The 18,245-nt window shown below is 28.1% G+C and overlaps 4 protein-coding genes across 4 annotated transcripts in view; 2 read left to right on the top strand and 2 right to left on the bottom strand.

Annotated features, from left to right (window-relative positions):
* Positions 1-18,245, bottom strand: part of LOC141525768 (uncharacterized) — a 79,657-nt gene that overhangs the window by 53,394 nt on the left and 8,018 nt on the right. The window lies entirely within an intron of this gene.
* LOC141525650 (uncharacterized) lies at positions 1,815-4,409 on the bottom strand. Its single transcript, XM_074240209.1, has 3 exons — positions 4,312-4,409; positions 3,445-3,619; positions 1,815-3,353 (listed from the first exon to the last, which is right to left on the bottom strand). The coding sequence occupies exons 2-3, from the start codon at positions 3,529-3,531 to the stop codon at positions 1,815-1,817; spliced, it is 1,626 nt and encodes a 541-aa protein (XP_074096310.1). The 5' UTR covers positions 3,532-3,619; positions 4,312-4,409.
* Positions 4,841-8,079, top strand: LOC141525765 (uncharacterized). The gene is made up of 6 exons (XM_074240386.1): positions 4,841-4,954; positions 5,425-6,101; positions 6,175-6,305; positions 6,375-6,580; positions 6,633-6,805; positions 7,470-8,079. Exons 1-2 carry the CDS (start codon positions 4,847-4,849, stop codon positions 6,061-6,063), a joined length of 747 nt encoding a protein of 248 aa, XP_074096487.1. The 5' UTR covers positions 4,841-4,846; the 3' UTR covers positions 6,064-6,101; positions 6,175-6,305; positions 6,375-6,580; positions 6,633-6,805; positions 7,470-8,079.
* Positions 11,875-15,328, top strand: LOC141525749 (uncharacterized). The gene is made up of 6 exons (XM_074240359.1): positions 11,875-12,138; positions 12,517-12,722; positions 12,960-13,160; positions 13,384-13,718; positions 13,836-14,067; positions 14,802-15,328. The coding sequence occupies exons 3-6, from the start codon at positions 13,133-13,135 to the stop codon at positions 14,945-14,947; spliced, it is 741 nt and encodes a 246-aa protein (XP_074096460.1). The 5' UTR covers positions 11,875-12,138; positions 12,517-12,722; positions 12,960-13,132; the 3' UTR covers positions 14,948-15,328.

Here is an 18,245-nt window from a genome sequence, read left to right as displayed (position 1 = left end):
GATCAGACATGATCATATATAATTATACATCAGATTATATATAATCATATATGATTATATATGCGATTATATATAGTTATGCATGAGCAGATATAGGATTATATATAATCATACATGATTATATATGGACCTGTATGAGTATGTATATAGATATAGATATAGTTAGATCTGATCGGACATGAGTAACACACGTTCATGTCTAATCATATATAGGTCTATATATAATCAGACCTGATCATATATAACTGTATATGCCCATGTCTAATCATATATGAGATATTATATATAATAAGATCTGATCAGACATAATTGATTATAAGTCCATATATAATCAGACCTGACCATATATAACTGTATATGCCCATGTCTAATCATACATAAGATATTATATATAATCAGATCTGATCAGTCATAATTGATTATAAGTCCATGTCTAATCATATATAGGTCCATATATAATCAGACCTGACCATATATAACTGTATATGCCTATGTCTAATCATATATAGTCAAATCTGACTAAGACATAACTGCGGTACAAGTTCATATCTGATCATATATAGATCTATATATAATTAGATCTGGTCAGACCTGACGTTTGTATGAGAGCCTGTAGTTTGTTATTTATAGATATATGTTTAAATTTATTTATAGAAAGCTTAATTAAAATAATCAAAGGTTCATTAACAAAAGATTTATTAATAGTTTCAATATATTTTTCACAAATTATTATTATTATTATTATTATTATTATTATTATTATTATTATTAGTATTATTGTTGTTATTATTATTATTATTATTAATTGTTTTAATGTAAGTTGTCAAAAGTAATAGCAATTTATTACCAAACTTTTTTTATATTGTTTGGTGTTTTACATAAATAATTACCGACCCTTACAAGTTGCATTATCAATTTAATATTATCATATTTGATAAGCAATAGATTATCACTATTTTTTATAGGAACAACATTCTCAATACTCTTCTTCGTTGTTGTATGACAAAATATTTTTGTATGCTCAACAGTAAAATGGCGAATGATAATATACAAATCCTCTTGAACTTTAATAAAAAATTTTATTGATCCATACATTATAGATTCGTTCAAGTTGATTTGTACTGTGTGGCTGTTTGTTTTAGTCATTTTATAAGCCTCTGAAGTATAGATGTCATTATTTATTTTAACACGTGCAAAGACGAATATATTCTCCAACTCTAAGCCGTTTAATAGCAGTATATCACGTTCAGATTCATTCAATTTTATATCCGTAAGAACTTTTCCCAAAATATCGTAGTTTTTTGTTTTATTAGTTGATGTGTTGTTTATATGTTTATTTATTCGATTTTCCAGAACTTTTAATCCTTGTAAAATTAGTAAATTATTCACAATTTCCTGACCAAAATGTTTGCTTCCATGTACACATTTTGCAATATAACCATTATAGTTTTCAAAAGGAAAAGCTGAACTTCCTTGTAATGGACCCCATCTTTTTACGCATAACGTCAAATGAAGGAGTTGATGCATGTTATAAGTCAGTTGTCGATCACCGTATAGATCTTCTACTTGTGACACAAATAAATTTAATAATTCATTAGATTCTTCAAGATCAATCGGTGTTATGTTAGACTTAACTAAATTGAAAATAGCCTTTGTCAGTAACATCCAATGTTGAAAGAACTTTTCCGGTAAGAAAGTAGTAAGCAAAGGAAGAGAATAGAATAATAAAAAATTGTAACATTCAGATGCTTTATATAAACCATATTGAGACAACTTTCTGGGTAATCTAGAAAATGATTGAGGTGGTCGTATTGTTAAAATGAAGTCATCAATTTCTTTACTTCTATTTTTAATGCTCCCAGGGCTTTTGCACTGAACCAAATACCAATAACTTGCTTGACCACACCAAGAAGAACTGAATGCATGTATTCTGGGAAAACACATGTACTAATATCAGTTAAAGGAAGACAAGACATAATAGAGTATCCTTTCACACCTCGTATTTGATGTTTCATGTCTGTTCGAAGTAATTTTTTTGCTTGTTTTTCCATTCGTTCTCCAATTCTTACTCTAAAGTCAGTTTTATAGGGATAAATACGACAAGCTTTTTTGCCAGGAATATTTTTGCTTCTCACAGTTCGAATCTCGCAAATATTGCAGCCATAACGACCATTAAAAGAGAGGATATTTTGAATTTGTGCTCTAGCTGGTGCATCCGCTATTATTAATGGAGCAGTAATTTTTGAATTGACACTATTTCCTGTTTTGGGATGTACCCAATCAATACCTTTAATAAAACATTCTTTCAGTTTACAACAAATCGGACGAAGAAAAAGATTCATAGGCGGCTTACAATGATCATCATACCACAATCCTGTTATTATAATATGTTTCTCTCTAATATACTCAGGCAGTTCTGCTACAGTGAACATTATTGGCCAACAATGGCTTTTTGCGCTTTTCACAAGAGATAATCCATCGGTATTGAGAATCAGTGTTAAGTCGTACGTGCTTCTATTATCTCGAGAATTAACTCTGATGTATTCCGTTCCGTCGGTTATATCTGAGATATTCTCATTATTTGTTGAATTGGTTTTTAACTTTTCAGCCAGGTTATTTTGTTCAAATAAAAATTTTATTTGATCCACTATGTCAAATTCATGGAAAAATCCAATATCTAAAGGTTCACTGGTATCGCACAAGGAACATTTTTTAATTTCTTTCTTATTTATAATCACAATATCAACGTTAAATAAACATTTTCTACAATAAAAATGTTTAATAATCTTACATGGAGGTGCAATATCTTTTGCATACTTAAACAGCTTGAAAACTGTTTTTGGCATTTCATGATGGGTTGGTAAAAATTTTAGCTGCAATGTCAATATATCTTGTAACGCAGCTTTAGTTATGTTATGGTTAATATATAAGTTTAACAAATCAAAAACACATTTGTCAGTGGTCAAAATACTATCTTCAAAAAGTGTATTAATTCGAGCTACATTTTCATTGTCTGCTTCAATTTCATTTATATTATCATTAGTTTCCTGGTCTTCATTATCTTCATAATTATTGACGTATTCATCGTTATTATCTTCACTATCTTCATTATCAAAGTTACTGCTTGTTTCATGATCACTGTTCTCAAAAAGATCTTCATTTTCCTCTTCATCTTCTGAACTACTATTGCTGAGAATACTGTCTACATCCGACTTATACAACTCTGAATATTCTTCATCCGACTCAGTACATGAGGGAATATTAGTAGCAAAATTATCTTCGACATAATTACTGCTGTTACCTTCATAAGAATAACCTTGTGCTCTCCATCGATTGAGTGTTCTCAATGGAATCTAAAGTAGAAAAAAAAAAAAGAAATTGACGTAGCAATAAGAAAAAAATTCACAAAAATTTACAAATGAGATATACTTAATAAATATTTACCGAAATTGTAGAATCTGATTTATAAAGCTTATACTTTTTTTTTGGAACTGGAGAGTTACAATTCTTTTCATTATCATCGGATATCATATTTATAAATTTTTACATATAATTTCAATTTTTATGCAATATCGAGTGGGGAAAAAAATTAAAAAAACAATGTTTTATCAAAAACCACCTAAAACAGAGAGTACAAAGCTTTTATTAGCATAGTTATCGATTTGTAATGCATAATCTAGCACGATACTGAATTCAGCCGGCAACTGACAATTTTTATAAGAAAACATTTTTTTTCCAAAAATTTACCGGTTAAAAAAATTCCAAAATTTGTCAGGTGACTGCTGAATTCTGTGTCATAATCTAGCAGACACTGATTCATTTTTATAATAAAAAAATAAAAAATTTAATATTTATTTAAAAATTAAAAAAAAGCACATTTAGAAAATTTAAAATTCTTGAGGTGCATTTTTTTATAATTAATAATATTTCATTATTTTTTAATTTTAAAATATTAATGCATGTCTGTTAGATTCACTGTCATTATCGATTTTTATAAGTGTAAATCTAGTAGATTATTTATTAATTTTTTTACACGCGCATTTGTTTGAATTTGAATTTTTATCGATTTTATTGATTGAATAATTTATTTACTATTAAAAAATTCATTCCTATCTTTGATATATATATATATATATATATATATATATATATATATATATATATATATATATATATATATATATATATATATATATATATATATATATTCACAAACGTCAATTTTTTTTTATTACACGATAGTAAACCTCTTCTTGACATTGTTTTGATAGATAATTTTTAATATATTAATAAAAAAATGTTAATATTTACTATTGATGATCTATTAACTTTTATTTAATTTGGGAAATAAAAAATTTCACTTATTGAATATTGTTTTTGTTGTTATTGTATTTTTTGTATTGTTATTGTTGTTGTTGTTGTATACAAATATTATCATACATATATATTATGACTATAACTATATAGTATTACTTGCATTATGCGCAACCAACTAACTATAGTATGTACGTATTACGCATCTACGGAGAATATGACGTAGTGTATAGTTTCCATAGCACATACGTATACGTCGAAAGTAGCTTTGAGCATACGTAGCACGGAGCTTAGATAGAAGGAGCTCGAACGGCATAGGTCATTTGGTATAAAATGTGTCCTCAAAAACAGCAGCAAATAACATGTACCTATTTTCACCACCAGAGTAGCGCAACGATCACTACAATCTCTGTGACGTCACAAAAAGCCGTTAAGATTTTATGAAGTATGTAAACATAAACAAATGTAAAATTAAGTTTGCTTGGACAGTGCTGTTAAAGTGTGAAAATAATTGATAAAATAATTTAAAAAAATGGTCAAAAAGTGTTCAGTTAAAAATTGCTTAAGTGGCTCAACTGCTGAAAGAAAACGAAACGTTGAATTAAACCGTCGTCAAACGACTTTATTTCAAGTACCCAAGGTAATATAACCAATAAGTTCAATCCATTTTATTATAAGTTAATAATATATAATTTAAATTAAGTAATAATAAGAGTTAATTAATTTATATTCTGTGATTTTTCAATAAAGAGTCGAGTTTTATTTTGTAATCACTAGTTTATAAAATCAAAAATTACGGGAATTATAATCAATAATTAATAGAATGAAAGTTGAGGATAAATAAGATATAAAATTTTTAAAAGTTATAATTGATTAAAGACATCACAGTTATTTATTTATTTAAATTTTTTTTTTTTTCAAACAAATTTCTATGAGTGTGGCTATTAGCATTTACCCGTGCTAGCATTTTTCCCCTGTTTTTGCTAACACTTCAAACTTTAAAGTATAAAAAAAAAAAAAAGAGAAATTGCACATTTTTTTGATTCAGCGTAATAGATGCGTACTAATATCTGAATAATCGTTGGAAATATAATTTTTTTCTTAAATTAGTGTCCCGATGCATTAAAAAATTGGAACTTGGCATTGTCACAACATCTTCTTCATAAAAACTTTGTCTGTGAATTGCATTTTAAAGATGATGATATCATTAGAACATTTGACAGAATAAACTTGCCAAATGGTGAGGTTTTTGATTTACCAAAAGAAAGATTCCACTTAAAGGCAGGTGCAATTCCTGTACAGGCAAATATGATCGTAGACCACCATGATGCACGTGTATTAGATTCTTCAAATACAAATCCTTTACCTATGCAAATAGTTTCGGAGGAAGTGGTTATAAACGAAGAACTTGATACTGGCTGTTCTGCCGGAAAACATATGGAAGAGAACAGCAACATAAATGACAATTTTTCCGATTGTCGCCAACAAATGTATAGTTCAAGTATCGTAAATGAAATAATTGAAGATACAACAAGTCATACTGGAGATCTTGAGTTGGAATGGCAAATATTATGCGAAGAAAATTATCGTCCTGCAGCTTTTGATGACAATCCTGGAACGTTTTCGTTAACTACAATATTGCAAGCACTGAAAGATCAAGGTTTACCACAAAATTGGTGTTGGTCAAAACAATCAGAACCACAAAAACTTTTAATTCTATATTACATAGATAGTTTTTTGAAAAACTAAAATTAGAAGTTAAAATTAGTAATAATCTAATTATTCAGGTACTTAGACTTTAGTATATTATCGGCCGGAAATATAAATTTTATCTTTCAATTTTTATCATTTATTATTTAGATAACTGTTATGGAAACAGGGGTGACTGTTAATTACAATTATTCATTAACATCAGTAATACATTTTTTTAATATGCTCCAAGAAATTGAAAAATCGCAGTTTTGCAGTGGTGCTGGAGTGAACAACGGAAGGTTTTTATTATCTTCATTTCCTTGTGAAGTAATGAATAAAATGAATTACGAATTTTATCTTTTTTGTAGGTGTTCAACCAGGTGTGATGGTATTTTACAATCACCCGAAAAATATAAAAGATTTATGAAAATGAATCGATGTTTCAGTTGTCGATCCTTACGAAAAAGATTGTTAATGTCGTCAAAACGAAAAACAACGATATAACGAAACGTTACATTACGATTAAACGTAAACTGCATGTAAAACAAAAAATTTACATCGTCTGAAGAAAAAGGTAATATTGGTTTTATAATGTAATTGCTGTTATACTATTTGTTGTTCTACAGAATCATCAATTGAAGGAAAAGATGGAACAATTAAAACACCAGTGTGCTGTAATCAAAGATAGTGTTATTGAAGAAGAAATCGCGGATCTCCCAGAAGCCCAAAAACAAGCAGTTCGTGCTTGTTTTCAAGCTGCTAAAGTCAAAAATTCGAAACAACGACGTTATACTATTGAGTGGGTATATGAGTGTCTAATGATTAGAATTAAAGGTCCTGCGGTTTATGATAAATTGTGTGAACGTCAAATATTACCATTACCTTGTAAGGACACACTAAACAGATACATAAACAAATTAGATAGCGCTTTTGGTTTTCCGAAAGCTATATTTGACACTCTCCGTTTGAAGGCATCGCGAATGGAAAGTTATGACAAAAGGGGTATAATTTATTTTACGTGACACGTGGTAAACTTTGCGATACTAACAATTTTTCTACAGTTGGTTACTAACAATCAATGCAAAGACAATATAACAATTGCTTCTTCGAAACATTACGTTAAACTACACGTGAATATGAGCTGTTGAGCTTTATTAGCGTTATAAATTATCCACTTTTTATTTCTATTATTTTTCAAAAGCATTTGTTACAGTAATACAATTATGACATACACAACAATGATACACATTGTGTCATTTTTACATTTACAAAGAAATTGCGTAGTACTAAATTTCGAATAATTTACATAGGCTTAATATCATTTTTGCTAATATGCTTATTAATACGTAGATAATGCATTATTAACATAGCTTAATTAGAAATAAATTACTTTTGCTTACAATTTTTAATACAAGTACTCCAAGCATTTTATTACACTAACTTTCATCTTCGTGTTTTCGCAGGTACCTTATTAATTGACGAAATCGCTTTAAGCGAAGCTGTAAAATTAAATACTAAAACTATGGAGTTTAATGGCTTCGTCAATTTAGGCAGTTACACGCCACAAAACTTAATAAACGAGAGAGCTAATCATGCACTAGTTTTTATGTACCAACCCTTCCGTGGTACATGGGTCCAAGTGTTGGGATATTTTTTAAGCAAAAGTGCAGTGACGAAAGACGTTCTGCATAAATTAATCATAGACTGCATCATCCAGTTAGAGAAAGCTGGAATGCAAGTAGATGTTGTCACCTCGGATGGTGCTCAGTGGAACCGCGGAGCGTGGAAAATTTTGGTATCGAAGACCAAAAATTCAGTTGTACGCATCCTTATGATACATCTAGACAACTATGGTTTATGTCAGACTTTCCTCATTTGCTGAAGTGTTTCCGAACCAAAATTCTTGAGGGACCTTCGTTTTGGGTAAGAAGTCAAATATATATGTTTATAATTTTGTAAATAGTATGTAAATTGACGATGCGTAATATTTAGTAAGAAAAAATATCATGTTTGGTATGAAAAATTGTTCTCATTACGGTAATTAAATAGCTTAATACATTTTTAGACCCCTGATGGGATTGTGAAAAAATCCATTGGGAAGTTTTATTGCAACACGAGCTTCAATATAGACCTAACTTGAAAGTTTCGTACAAATTAACACCTGAACATATACACCCCGAAGGATATCAAAAATGAATGTTCGTTTAGCGGAAGAAGTAAGTAAACTTTAATCTTTAATCTTTAACTTTTTATCTGATTCTTTTATTTTCATGAAAAATTAATATTAGTTGAAACAGTTGCCTTGTAAAATACAGATTCCGCCATTGGTCTCTTTATTCATTCATTGGTAGTTCAGCTTTTTTCATAATTATCGCGAATTTGGTATTCCATTTACGTTCACTATACTAACTTAATAATAATTTCGGAAGAAAACTAAGAGGCCGCAAATGCCTATTTTTTTTTTTCTTCGGATTTGAATATATAAATTCGTATAATATTTGTTTTTAAATCAATCAGACCGTCTATTCAGCGTGAAAACAAGAATATGCGGTTTGGTCATTCTTTAAATTGCAATAATCTCGCATTAGGAATAGTTAATCAATTTCAAATTTAAAGGGTTAGTGCATTTCAATATCCTTATTAAGTATACAAAAGTTTAGAATTTTCCGACATTACTATTTCCGAAGAACGACTACCTCACTGAAAAAATCAAAATTTAATTTCAACAGAAATTGCAATTTTTATTCTTTTAGTTATTCTCTAAACCATTAAGAGTTGCTATGATGACTTGGCAAAACGATTGCACCGAACTGCAAGATTGTGGACCCACTATCAAATTTATGGAAAGAGTAGATAATTTGATAAAGGCGATGAGTTCTCGCACTCCTGAATCTGCTTTACGTTCTAATGACGAATGTCCAATGAGACAGGTATTGTATTATTTTCAATAAAGTAGAAATAATTGATTATTTCAGTTAAAGACCAAGTGGAAATGAAATCGGTATATCACAGCTAACGGCGCATAAAACGAATATCAATACCTTCGAAAGTTTTTTTCTCCATCACAATATTTATCAGAAGGAGTAAGTAAACAATATAAAATTGAAGAGAGAGGAGAGTCACACTTCTACACACATCTATTCACAGTTCAGATACTCCATGTTCTTCATTCGGCAATAACAATAACAAATAATAACAAACAATTTTGTAGTATGTTGATTCCCAATATTTAGTAAAAAATAATTAATATTTTATGCATCATACATCTTTTACTAAATCTAAGACAAAACATTTCTTATAATTTGAGTTAGTAATGCTTTGCCGCTCTGTTTTCTTATGTATTGTTATGAATTTCATTTTTCGTTATGAATTTAAAATTAATAATCACATGTACATATGTAATAACCATTCACTTCAAATTATTTCATTGCATGAACATTTTCCAATTCACCAACACTTCTTGATATAGTTCTATTTTTACGCTGTAGATTATCAAAGAATTTGACAAATATTTGAGAGAATGGGAAGCTGAAGCTGTTGATAACAAAAACAAATGTCGCAAGAAGAAAAATCAAAATGTAGAAAGTGATGACAGTATTGAAAAACATTTTTTCTCGCTATTACCAAAAGCACGCTAACAGGATTGAAGATTACTTTAGGAGGGACACTTGAACTATTGGATTTTTGACTGAAAAATGTAATTTTGACTATTTAATGACTGCCCGTCTTAATCAAGACAAGTTAGAAGTAAGTACAATGAAGATTTAATTGTATACAGTCACTTCTCGAAATATCATACTCTCTAGAGTCTCCCTGGTTTAAAAACTGATTGAAAAGAATTGAAAAGTGATCACTCCATGCAAACTGTATATCTATATATACAATCAAAAGAATTAAAATTATTGAAAAAATTTGAATTTCATCATTTTTAATTCTTTTCAATCAATATTTTTAAACGGCTCTATAGCTTTCATAAATTTTTTAAATTTCTCATTTGTTCATACTTTATAGCAATTTTTGGGATCGTAAGGAGTGCTTGTGGGTGTAATGAACATCCAGATCCTATCATATTTGGACAAGTATTCAGATTACTCTGCTCCTATTCTTTAGTTACGCCACCAAAAGGATCAAATGTAACTGCCGTTGAACTTTTGCAATCATTGATGGAGACAAAAGAATCACTGATGCTAATTCAAGATAAAAAATCAAAGTGGCTACAGAAATTAGATTCTATAATTGACAATGGATTTATTGAAGAAGACGATATTTACCGAAGAAAAAGCGTCGCAGTGAGTCGTCATTTTGAGAATTTAGTTGATACGAGTGAAGATGACACTGACGTCACGTCTGCCACCAATGATTCATCAAAGTCAAGGACTATGAATTTTCTTGAAAAAGGAGTGTAGCTAAAAACCTTTTGAGAGTTTAGTTGACTCTAGTGAAGATGAAAACAATAATGTTAATTTGGATTCTGCTATTGCTGATGGATTACAGGCTAATGATCCTCATGAACATCATGACTACGATGTTGTTAGTACAAGCGAGTTTGTTGTGTCGTATATTGCTGGTTACGTTGCCAGAAAAATGCAGCGATTTTCTCGGTGTCATCTTTGCTTGGCGAGTCTAGAGTCTGATAAATCTTCTCATAGAGATCGAGTCATTGATCTAATGAGTGAACAATGTATACGTCCAAGTAATAATCTATATTCTTTGATCCAGCAATTGGAAAATATTGTATTGACTGTTGTTGGGACAAAGACAGTTAGGTTTGATACGATGAATTGTATTTTAGATAAAGTCGCAGAAGAAAAATCACTACCTTTCGTTGGTTGCCAAGAACATCAATTCACGTTGATGAAAAAATATTAAATTACTTTATAACTATTAGAGGTCATTTCTTAGCTAATCATATTAATAAGAATTATAAGCAAAAAGTATTAAAAATAAAAATTACGTAAAATTTCAAAATTAGTATAAGTTGTGCTTATCGGAGTTTTAAAAGATTTTTACAAATGTTCGTCAAACTTAACAATTTTATAATGATAACTTTTATAGTTATTAATTATTTTTATGCAGAGTTTTTATGTAAAAAAAAAAAAAAACATTTAAGTAACAATATATATTTTTTAATAGATGTTTACGTTTATTATTTGATTTTTTATCTTTATAGAAATTATTTTTTTCATACTTCACTTCTATGCCTGCTAATTATAAACAGACCAAGGAATTCATCGTTAATACTATTTTTGGTATTTTATAATTATAAGGCTTCTTTTAGAAAATAAATTTAATAATTTTAAATCTATTCAACAGGTCCTTCTCTTAATATGTTCAGTTTTTTATATGAAATAATTTATTATTTACTCAAAAATTTTAAAATAATTAAGTCATTATAAAAGTAACAATTTAGTTAAAAAATTAAATGTGCCGTTAACTTGTTATTTCAATATTATTTTCGAATTCTTAATTATTTATTGGAAAATCTGTAAACATTGGAGTTGTAGGTTAAGTATAGCTTACTCCTCGTTATACTTATACTCTTAACCGCTAAATTCAAAAACTGGATTGCAGCAGTAGCAGCGCACTCTGTAATGAAACTTTATTTTCTCTACTTTTCGTGGACACTTCTGATACTATACGTTCGAGCTCCTTCTATCTAAGCTCCGTGATACGTAGTGACGCCGATGGTATATAGGATGTACGTAAACAGGTTCAGTAGTGTTAGTAATTATTTCGTACATTCCGCGCCTACTACTACAGCTACACTCTCAAAGGTGTAGCGTCCCACGTTCCATGTGCATCTTACAAGTCTGAATCGTACTATACGGCTTATACTTTGTATACATATTTCGATAGTCGCCGGTACGCAACGTGTGTTATTTACACTCTTTGTCTTGGAATTAGATTCGTATGAGTAAAATAAGTCTATAAGAAAAATATTACTTATTGCTATTACGATTTACAACTTCTTTTAGATAATGTTTATTCTAATTTGTGAAAGGGACAATTCATATTGTAAAATTGACGATAGTGAGGTTATGTTTGATAAAAATAACCCGCCAACTGAAGGCGAAAGCGTGGTATTTTTTTATAACAAAAAAAAAGAAACAGGACGGGTAATTATGTTTTCTGGTAAGTAATCATAAAAAGTATTCAAATTAGCTAAAATATTAATGTATTTTGTAATAATTTATGCTGTTTTAAATTTGGACAAATTAATCTATAAAAGTACTAAATTTTTAAAATATTTTAATAGAGTTGTGTCGAAAATTTTTTCTTATGTTTGTTTTCACTGTAAGAAAAAAAATTTTTTTATGTTATCTACACCTGTTTAATTCTAACCCCTTTGTATATATATATATATATATATATATATATATATATATATATATATATATATATATATATATATATATATATATATATATATATATATATATAAAAGGGGTTATATATACTGTATTTTGTATAAATAACAATATTATCATTATTTTAAAAATTATTTTTCAGACAAAACAAAAGCAATAAATATTCGATTTGAAGAATTGAAAAAAAACTCAAAAAAAAGAAAAATTCGAGATTCAAGCTCAGAAGAAAAAGATGATTCTTCCATTGTTGCTAGCAAAAGAATGAGAAAAGTCAATACCAAGTATTCAACACCATCGTTTGAGAATTTGGACTTTTTAAAGGAACCAAAAAAACGACATGAAAAACGGGTATGTAGTTATATTGTTATTTTTAATGAGTGTTCCCAGCATTTGATCATTTATATTTCATTGATTGATTATTATTGAATATTACACAAAGATAAAATTAGCTTCTCATGTTCCATCTGTGATTCCACTGTTTTTCTCAAATAATCTAAATAAACCAATTGATTATATTAATTAGAAGCTAAAGAAATCAAAATATACAATGTATTGAGCTTTGCTGATAAAATAATAATTTTGCAGGATGTAAAAGATGTCACTAAGAAAAAAGGTGAAAAAATTTTACAATCAGTAATTGAAAAAACGATTTTGACTAAAAAGACGAAAAAAGCATCATTTCTGAAAAACAAGCATCTACCTCTTCAGAAGAAGTTCTAAAGAGACAGCTTAGGGAGGCACATGAAAAACAAGAGCACATGAAACATCTATTCAACTCTGTAAAAGGTACATATTCTAGAGTTTAAAGGTTGAAATTTAATTTATTCGTATTTTTCGAAAATTTGATGATAAATAATTTTTTTCGCTAAATTGTAATATTTTTTTTCAACTGAATATACAATAGATATTAATATTGATCGTAAAATAACATATAATTTCTAAAAAATGACCGCGAAATCGTTACATAACAAGAAATATTGAACAAGTTTTTTCTAATTTACATGTATAGCGAAAGAGCAATCAAGAAACATTCATCCATCGACTTCTACTACTAATTCATGGAAAAAAAATCAACGCTCTAGTGATGGTTCTAAGACAGCGAGTGATGTAGACAGCTCTACAGACAAAGAAAATATTGAGGATTGGATTGATACCAGTGGAAACAATGAAGATAGTTTTGACAAAACCGAAGAAAAATTAAAAAATTATGATGTCGATGAAATGAAAAAAAGTCCTAGGAATTCTACTGACAAAAATAACGAAAACAGTCCTATTATTGATCGTGCTGATGACACTGAGCTAAATGACCCAGACCTTTATGGAAAAGATTGGCCTAAAGAAAAAGTATGTCGTATTAATTTGTATTCATTATTGCTAAAAAAGGATAATATTTTCTATATACTGTTTTTTTATCTTATGCTATGTATACGTATGCTAATAATTATTATTTTTACACAATAGATGGTCAAACTGATTGATCGAGTATATTGTAAGGACTCAGAATTAAGCTTGACCAAATCCATCAGCAGTCAAGCTTCACACGTGGCTCGACGACTAATCACAGGGGTTTTTAAGCCATCTGGCTACTTAACCTCAACTTTCACGGGCCAAGCTGCACGAGCCCACAAGAAGCTAGAAAACCCAGCTACTGCAGTAAAACCTTTAAACGAAGTAGCCAGAAAGGAAATTATTGGTAATTAAAAATAAATTCATGTAAATTTATATAATTATACTTTTACTGTTTTTGTTGTTTTTTCGTTATTTTATAACTATTTATGAACATTTTTAATATTTAAGGACGTTCATTCGCTACGCTAGAGTACTAAGTTTTTATAAAATTCATTAAGCACTTGAAAAAATTTTCAAAATATATTAAAAATATTATAATGATTTATAAATGTTATAAATGTATGCCAAATATTTTTAAAGTATTTATTTGCAAATATTAGTAAATTTAAAATAATTACTGATTTGACTCCATTTTAACAGATCACCTTAATAATTTTTAGTATCTCAGTTAAAAAAATTAATAGTTAATTAAAACGTTCGATAACACTGATTTTTTATTACAAATCTTTGAACTATATATTTCAAAGAATATTTTAAGACAATCTTTATTATGGTATCTACTTAAATAATACAAATATAATAATTAAAATTAAAAAAAAATTTGACCCGCCATAAGACTGTATGTTAAAAATTTCATTTTCAATCGTTAATAACTTTTCAAAATGATCGACAACGAGTTACCAAATTTTTAGGAAAAATTATTATATAATTAAACTTATCAAAACTGAAAAATAAAAATTTTTATCTACTATCACGTCTCATGGATGAACGTCCTTAATTCTGATATATTGTTAAATTCTATTAAATTTTTAGTTTGTTTTAATTAAAATTAATTGATTATTTTAATTGTGATTATAGATTACGCCTTACAATTAGCCCGAGTAAAAAACTGGACTATGAATGGAATGCCGCAAACTGAAAAGTACATTGAGAGAGCCATGTCCCAAAAAATAGGAGAACTAAAGCGAGAACACGCGGAAACTCTAAAAAAAGTTACGCAGTAAAAAACTCATAAAATCTTTTATCCATTGTTTTTTTTTTTTTTTTTGAATTATATTCTCATTTTTTTCTTTAAAATTTAAAGCCTTTCTGCCCATAGATTTGAAAAATAACATTATTGTGGCAAGAAGTACTCACTTACAAAATATTTTAAGAAAATAATTCTAAAGGAATAAAATTTATCGCAATATATGAATATTTATATAAGTGTCTAAGTATATATACGTATATCTAATATAACTAATATTGTCACGGTGATTTCAATATTGTGATATTATGTTCATAAGGATAGATATAGTATCAATTATAATAAGTATAGAAATTACTTAAATATGTGTCATTCACCATGTAGAGGCGAAAATAAAATTTATTCTATTTTACATAAATTATTATATTTTTTAATTATATCTATACAGATGCTTGGTAATTAGAATTTAAAAATTGATATTTAATATATAATAAGATTTTGCTATAACTCTTAGATATAATTATGTATAAACGCATATGCATGATTATACATAAAATTAAATAATATTTAATAATACAAGATCAGATCTGGTCAATGATTGGATCTGACCATATATACTTACCTATACATAATCATGTATGGTCAGATCTGACCATATCCAATTATATATAATCATATATGATCAGATCTGGCAATACCCAGTTATGTATAATCATATATGATTAGATCTGGCCAATTTTTGGATCTGACCATATATAACTAATTATATATGATCATGTCTGATCAGACAAAATCATTTTTTCCCGGGATTTAAGAATTCAAAAAACTGCTTTTTTTAAAATATGAAAAGATTCCCTTCTGAAAATCAGCTCCTCAATTGTAATCATATCATAATAACAAATAAAAATAATAATAGTAATATTTATAATAATGGTAATATCGACAAAGCTAAAAATAATAATAGTTACAATATATTAAAAGTAATTATATCGGTAATAATAAATTGATGTTACAAATAATAGTAATATTAATATTTATTATTATTATTATTATTATTATTAAGTTTTAAACATCATAAAATTAATAACAGTAATAATAATAATAATAATAATAACAACACCAATGATGGCAATACCACAACTAATTACAATCGGCTTACTAATTTGAGTAGTGTTTATAACTGGTCAAAACTAGTGGAAATTCAGGACCCTGATAATTTCTTCATTACACTTACTGATAGTATTAAATCACTAGTTAATAATGCCAAAAGCAAGCCTAGAAATGTCCACAATAAAAATAAATCGCGAAATCAATGGATCACTAATGGTCTCATGATCTCATGTAAGACTAAGGAGAATCTTTACTATATGTGGAGATTAAATAAAAATAATGTGGAACGTGAAATTCAGTATAAATACTATTGTAAAATTCTCAATAAAGCAATTAAATTAGCTAAATGTAATTTTGAAGCGAGAAAAGTAAAAACTATCATAATGATAGTAAAAATTATGGAATTATGTGAACAGTAAGCTAGGGAAAAACTCTGTAAATAAGGATATTGATTTCTTAATTAATAATAATGATAAAATTGTTGCTGATAAGAAGGATATTGCAGATAATTTTATAGTTTTTTTAGTAATGTTGGAAATAAACTTGCGAACAATCTTGATTATCTAGAAGAAGTAAATATTGAAAGAACTGTAGAACCCAACTGTAATAGTATTTTCTTATCGCCAACAAATCAGACTGAAATTGAAAAAATTATTAATGAAATGAAAGAGAAATCAGGTGGAGTAGATAATATTCATAGTAAAGTATTAAAGTGCATTGCCAAAGATATTAGTTTACCTTTAGAATATATTTTTAATTTATGTATTAGTAATGCAATCTGGCCTAACGCGCTGAAAAAAGCTGATATAATACCAATTTTCAAATCTGGCAATAAACACCTGGCAACTAATTACAGGCCAATATCACTGATATCTAATTTAGCTAAAATATTTGAGAAAGTAATTTATGTAAGATTGTACGAATTTTCTATAAGTAATAACTTGATCTCAGATAAACAGTTTGGATTCATGAAGAACAGAGGCACTGATGATGCTCTAGCTTTTGCTTCTAGTTTTATATACGATAATTTAGATAAGAATCGTGCATCAGTACTGGTTTTCTTGGATCTAGCCAAAGCTTTTGATACAGTAAATCATAAAATTTTGTTAGATAAATTGTGGCGCAAAGGAATCAGAGGTCTACCTCATAAATTGATTGTAGATTATCTAACAGGTAGAGAACAATGTGTGAAATTAAATAATTGTTCTAGTGATTATAGATTAGTAAAAATTGGTGTTCCTCAAGGGACTATCTTAGGGCCTCTTCTCTTTATAATGTACATAAATGATATATTTAGTATTCTACCTCCTAAAGCGCTTGTATCATATGCTGATGATGATACAGTAGTTCTGTGTAGTGGATGTAATTGGTTGGTCGTGGCTGACCGTTTAACTGACTGGTTAAATAAGCTAGACCATTGGTTAAAAGGCAATCAGCTAACGCTGAATGTTGATAAATCTACTTTTATTAATTTTGGTTGTTCTACGGGCAGTGTACCTAGTAATTTTCATTTGTTCATTAAAGATAGAGAGTTGAAAAGAGTTGAAAGTTGTAAATATTTGGGGATAGTTTTTGATTGCCATATGAAATGGAACATACATATTTCCGAACTAATGAAAAAGTCAAGTACTTTACCTTCCTCTTTTATAAATTAAGTAATTGGTTAAACCCATCGATACTGAAAATTATTTATCATGGTCTTTTTGAAAGTGTTATAAACTATGGAATTATTGCATGGGGTGGTGCCTATGAGAACGCTTTAAAACCGATTGTAAATCTGCAAAATAAATTGTTAAACAAAATGAAAATTACGGATGATTTGTTAAGACCACTGAAGATTAAACAATCTTTTATTATCCAAGCTTTAAATTATTACTTTTATGATTGTCAGAAATTATATTTTGAGAGAATAACTAATACCAGGTCTAAACAGATAACTCTTCCAAAAGTTAATAGAACAATAAGTACCAAAAATGAAAATTACATAGCAATAAAATACTTCAATCGACTTCCAAATAATTTGAAAGAACTAAATTATAATAAAAGATTAAGAAAACATATTGCGAGATGGATTAGTTCAATTAAACTTTAATTAATACTAATCGATATTTTGTGAAAAATTAGTAAAATTATTCTTAAGTTACTTTGTATACTACTGACTAAGTTACTCTAATATTTTGTATAAATTTTTATAAATGTATTATATTCCTTCTGGTATCTATGCA

The sequence above is a fragment of the Cotesia typhae genome, unplaced genomic scaffold (assembly GCF_013202065.1).
Source record: "Cotesia typhae breed Kobodo isofemale line unplaced genomic scaffold, CoteBio_Ctyphae contig_27, whole genome shotgun sequence".
In the NCBI taxonomy this organism is placed as follows: domain Eukaryota; kingdom Metazoa; phylum Arthropoda; class Insecta; order Hymenoptera; family Braconidae; genus Cotesia; species Cotesia typhae.
Note: the sequence above shows the minus strand (reverse complement) of the source record. Positions and strands in the feature narration are given on the sequence as shown.

Coding starts and splice junctions, on each gene's coding strand:
- LOC141525650 (XM_074240209.1), bottom strand. CDS start 3,531: ATGATATCCGATGATAATGAAAAGAATTGTAACTCTCCAGTTCCAAAA. Junction 3,354..3,444: donor AATCAGATTCTACAATTTCG/GTAAATATTTAT, acceptor TTTCTACTTTAG/ATTCCATTGAGAACACTCAA.
- LOC141525765 (XM_074240386.1), top strand. CDS start 4,847: ATGGTCAAAAAGTGTTCAGTTAAAAATTGCTTAAGTGGCTCAACTGCT. Junction 4,955..5,424: donor CTTTATTTCAAGTACCCAAG/GTAATATAACCA, acceptor TTCTTAAATTAG/TGTCCCGATGCATTAAAAAA.
- LOC141525749 (XM_074240359.1), top strand. CDS start 13,133: ATGAAACATCTATTCAACTCTGTAAAAG. Junction 13,161..13,383: donor TCTATTCAACTCTGTAAAAG/GTACATATTCTA, acceptor TTACATGTATAG/CGAAAGAGCAATCAAGAAAC. Junction 14,068..14,801: donor AGCCAGAAAGGAAATTATTG/GTAATTAAAAAT, acceptor TTGTGATTATAG/ATTACGCCTTACAATTAGCC.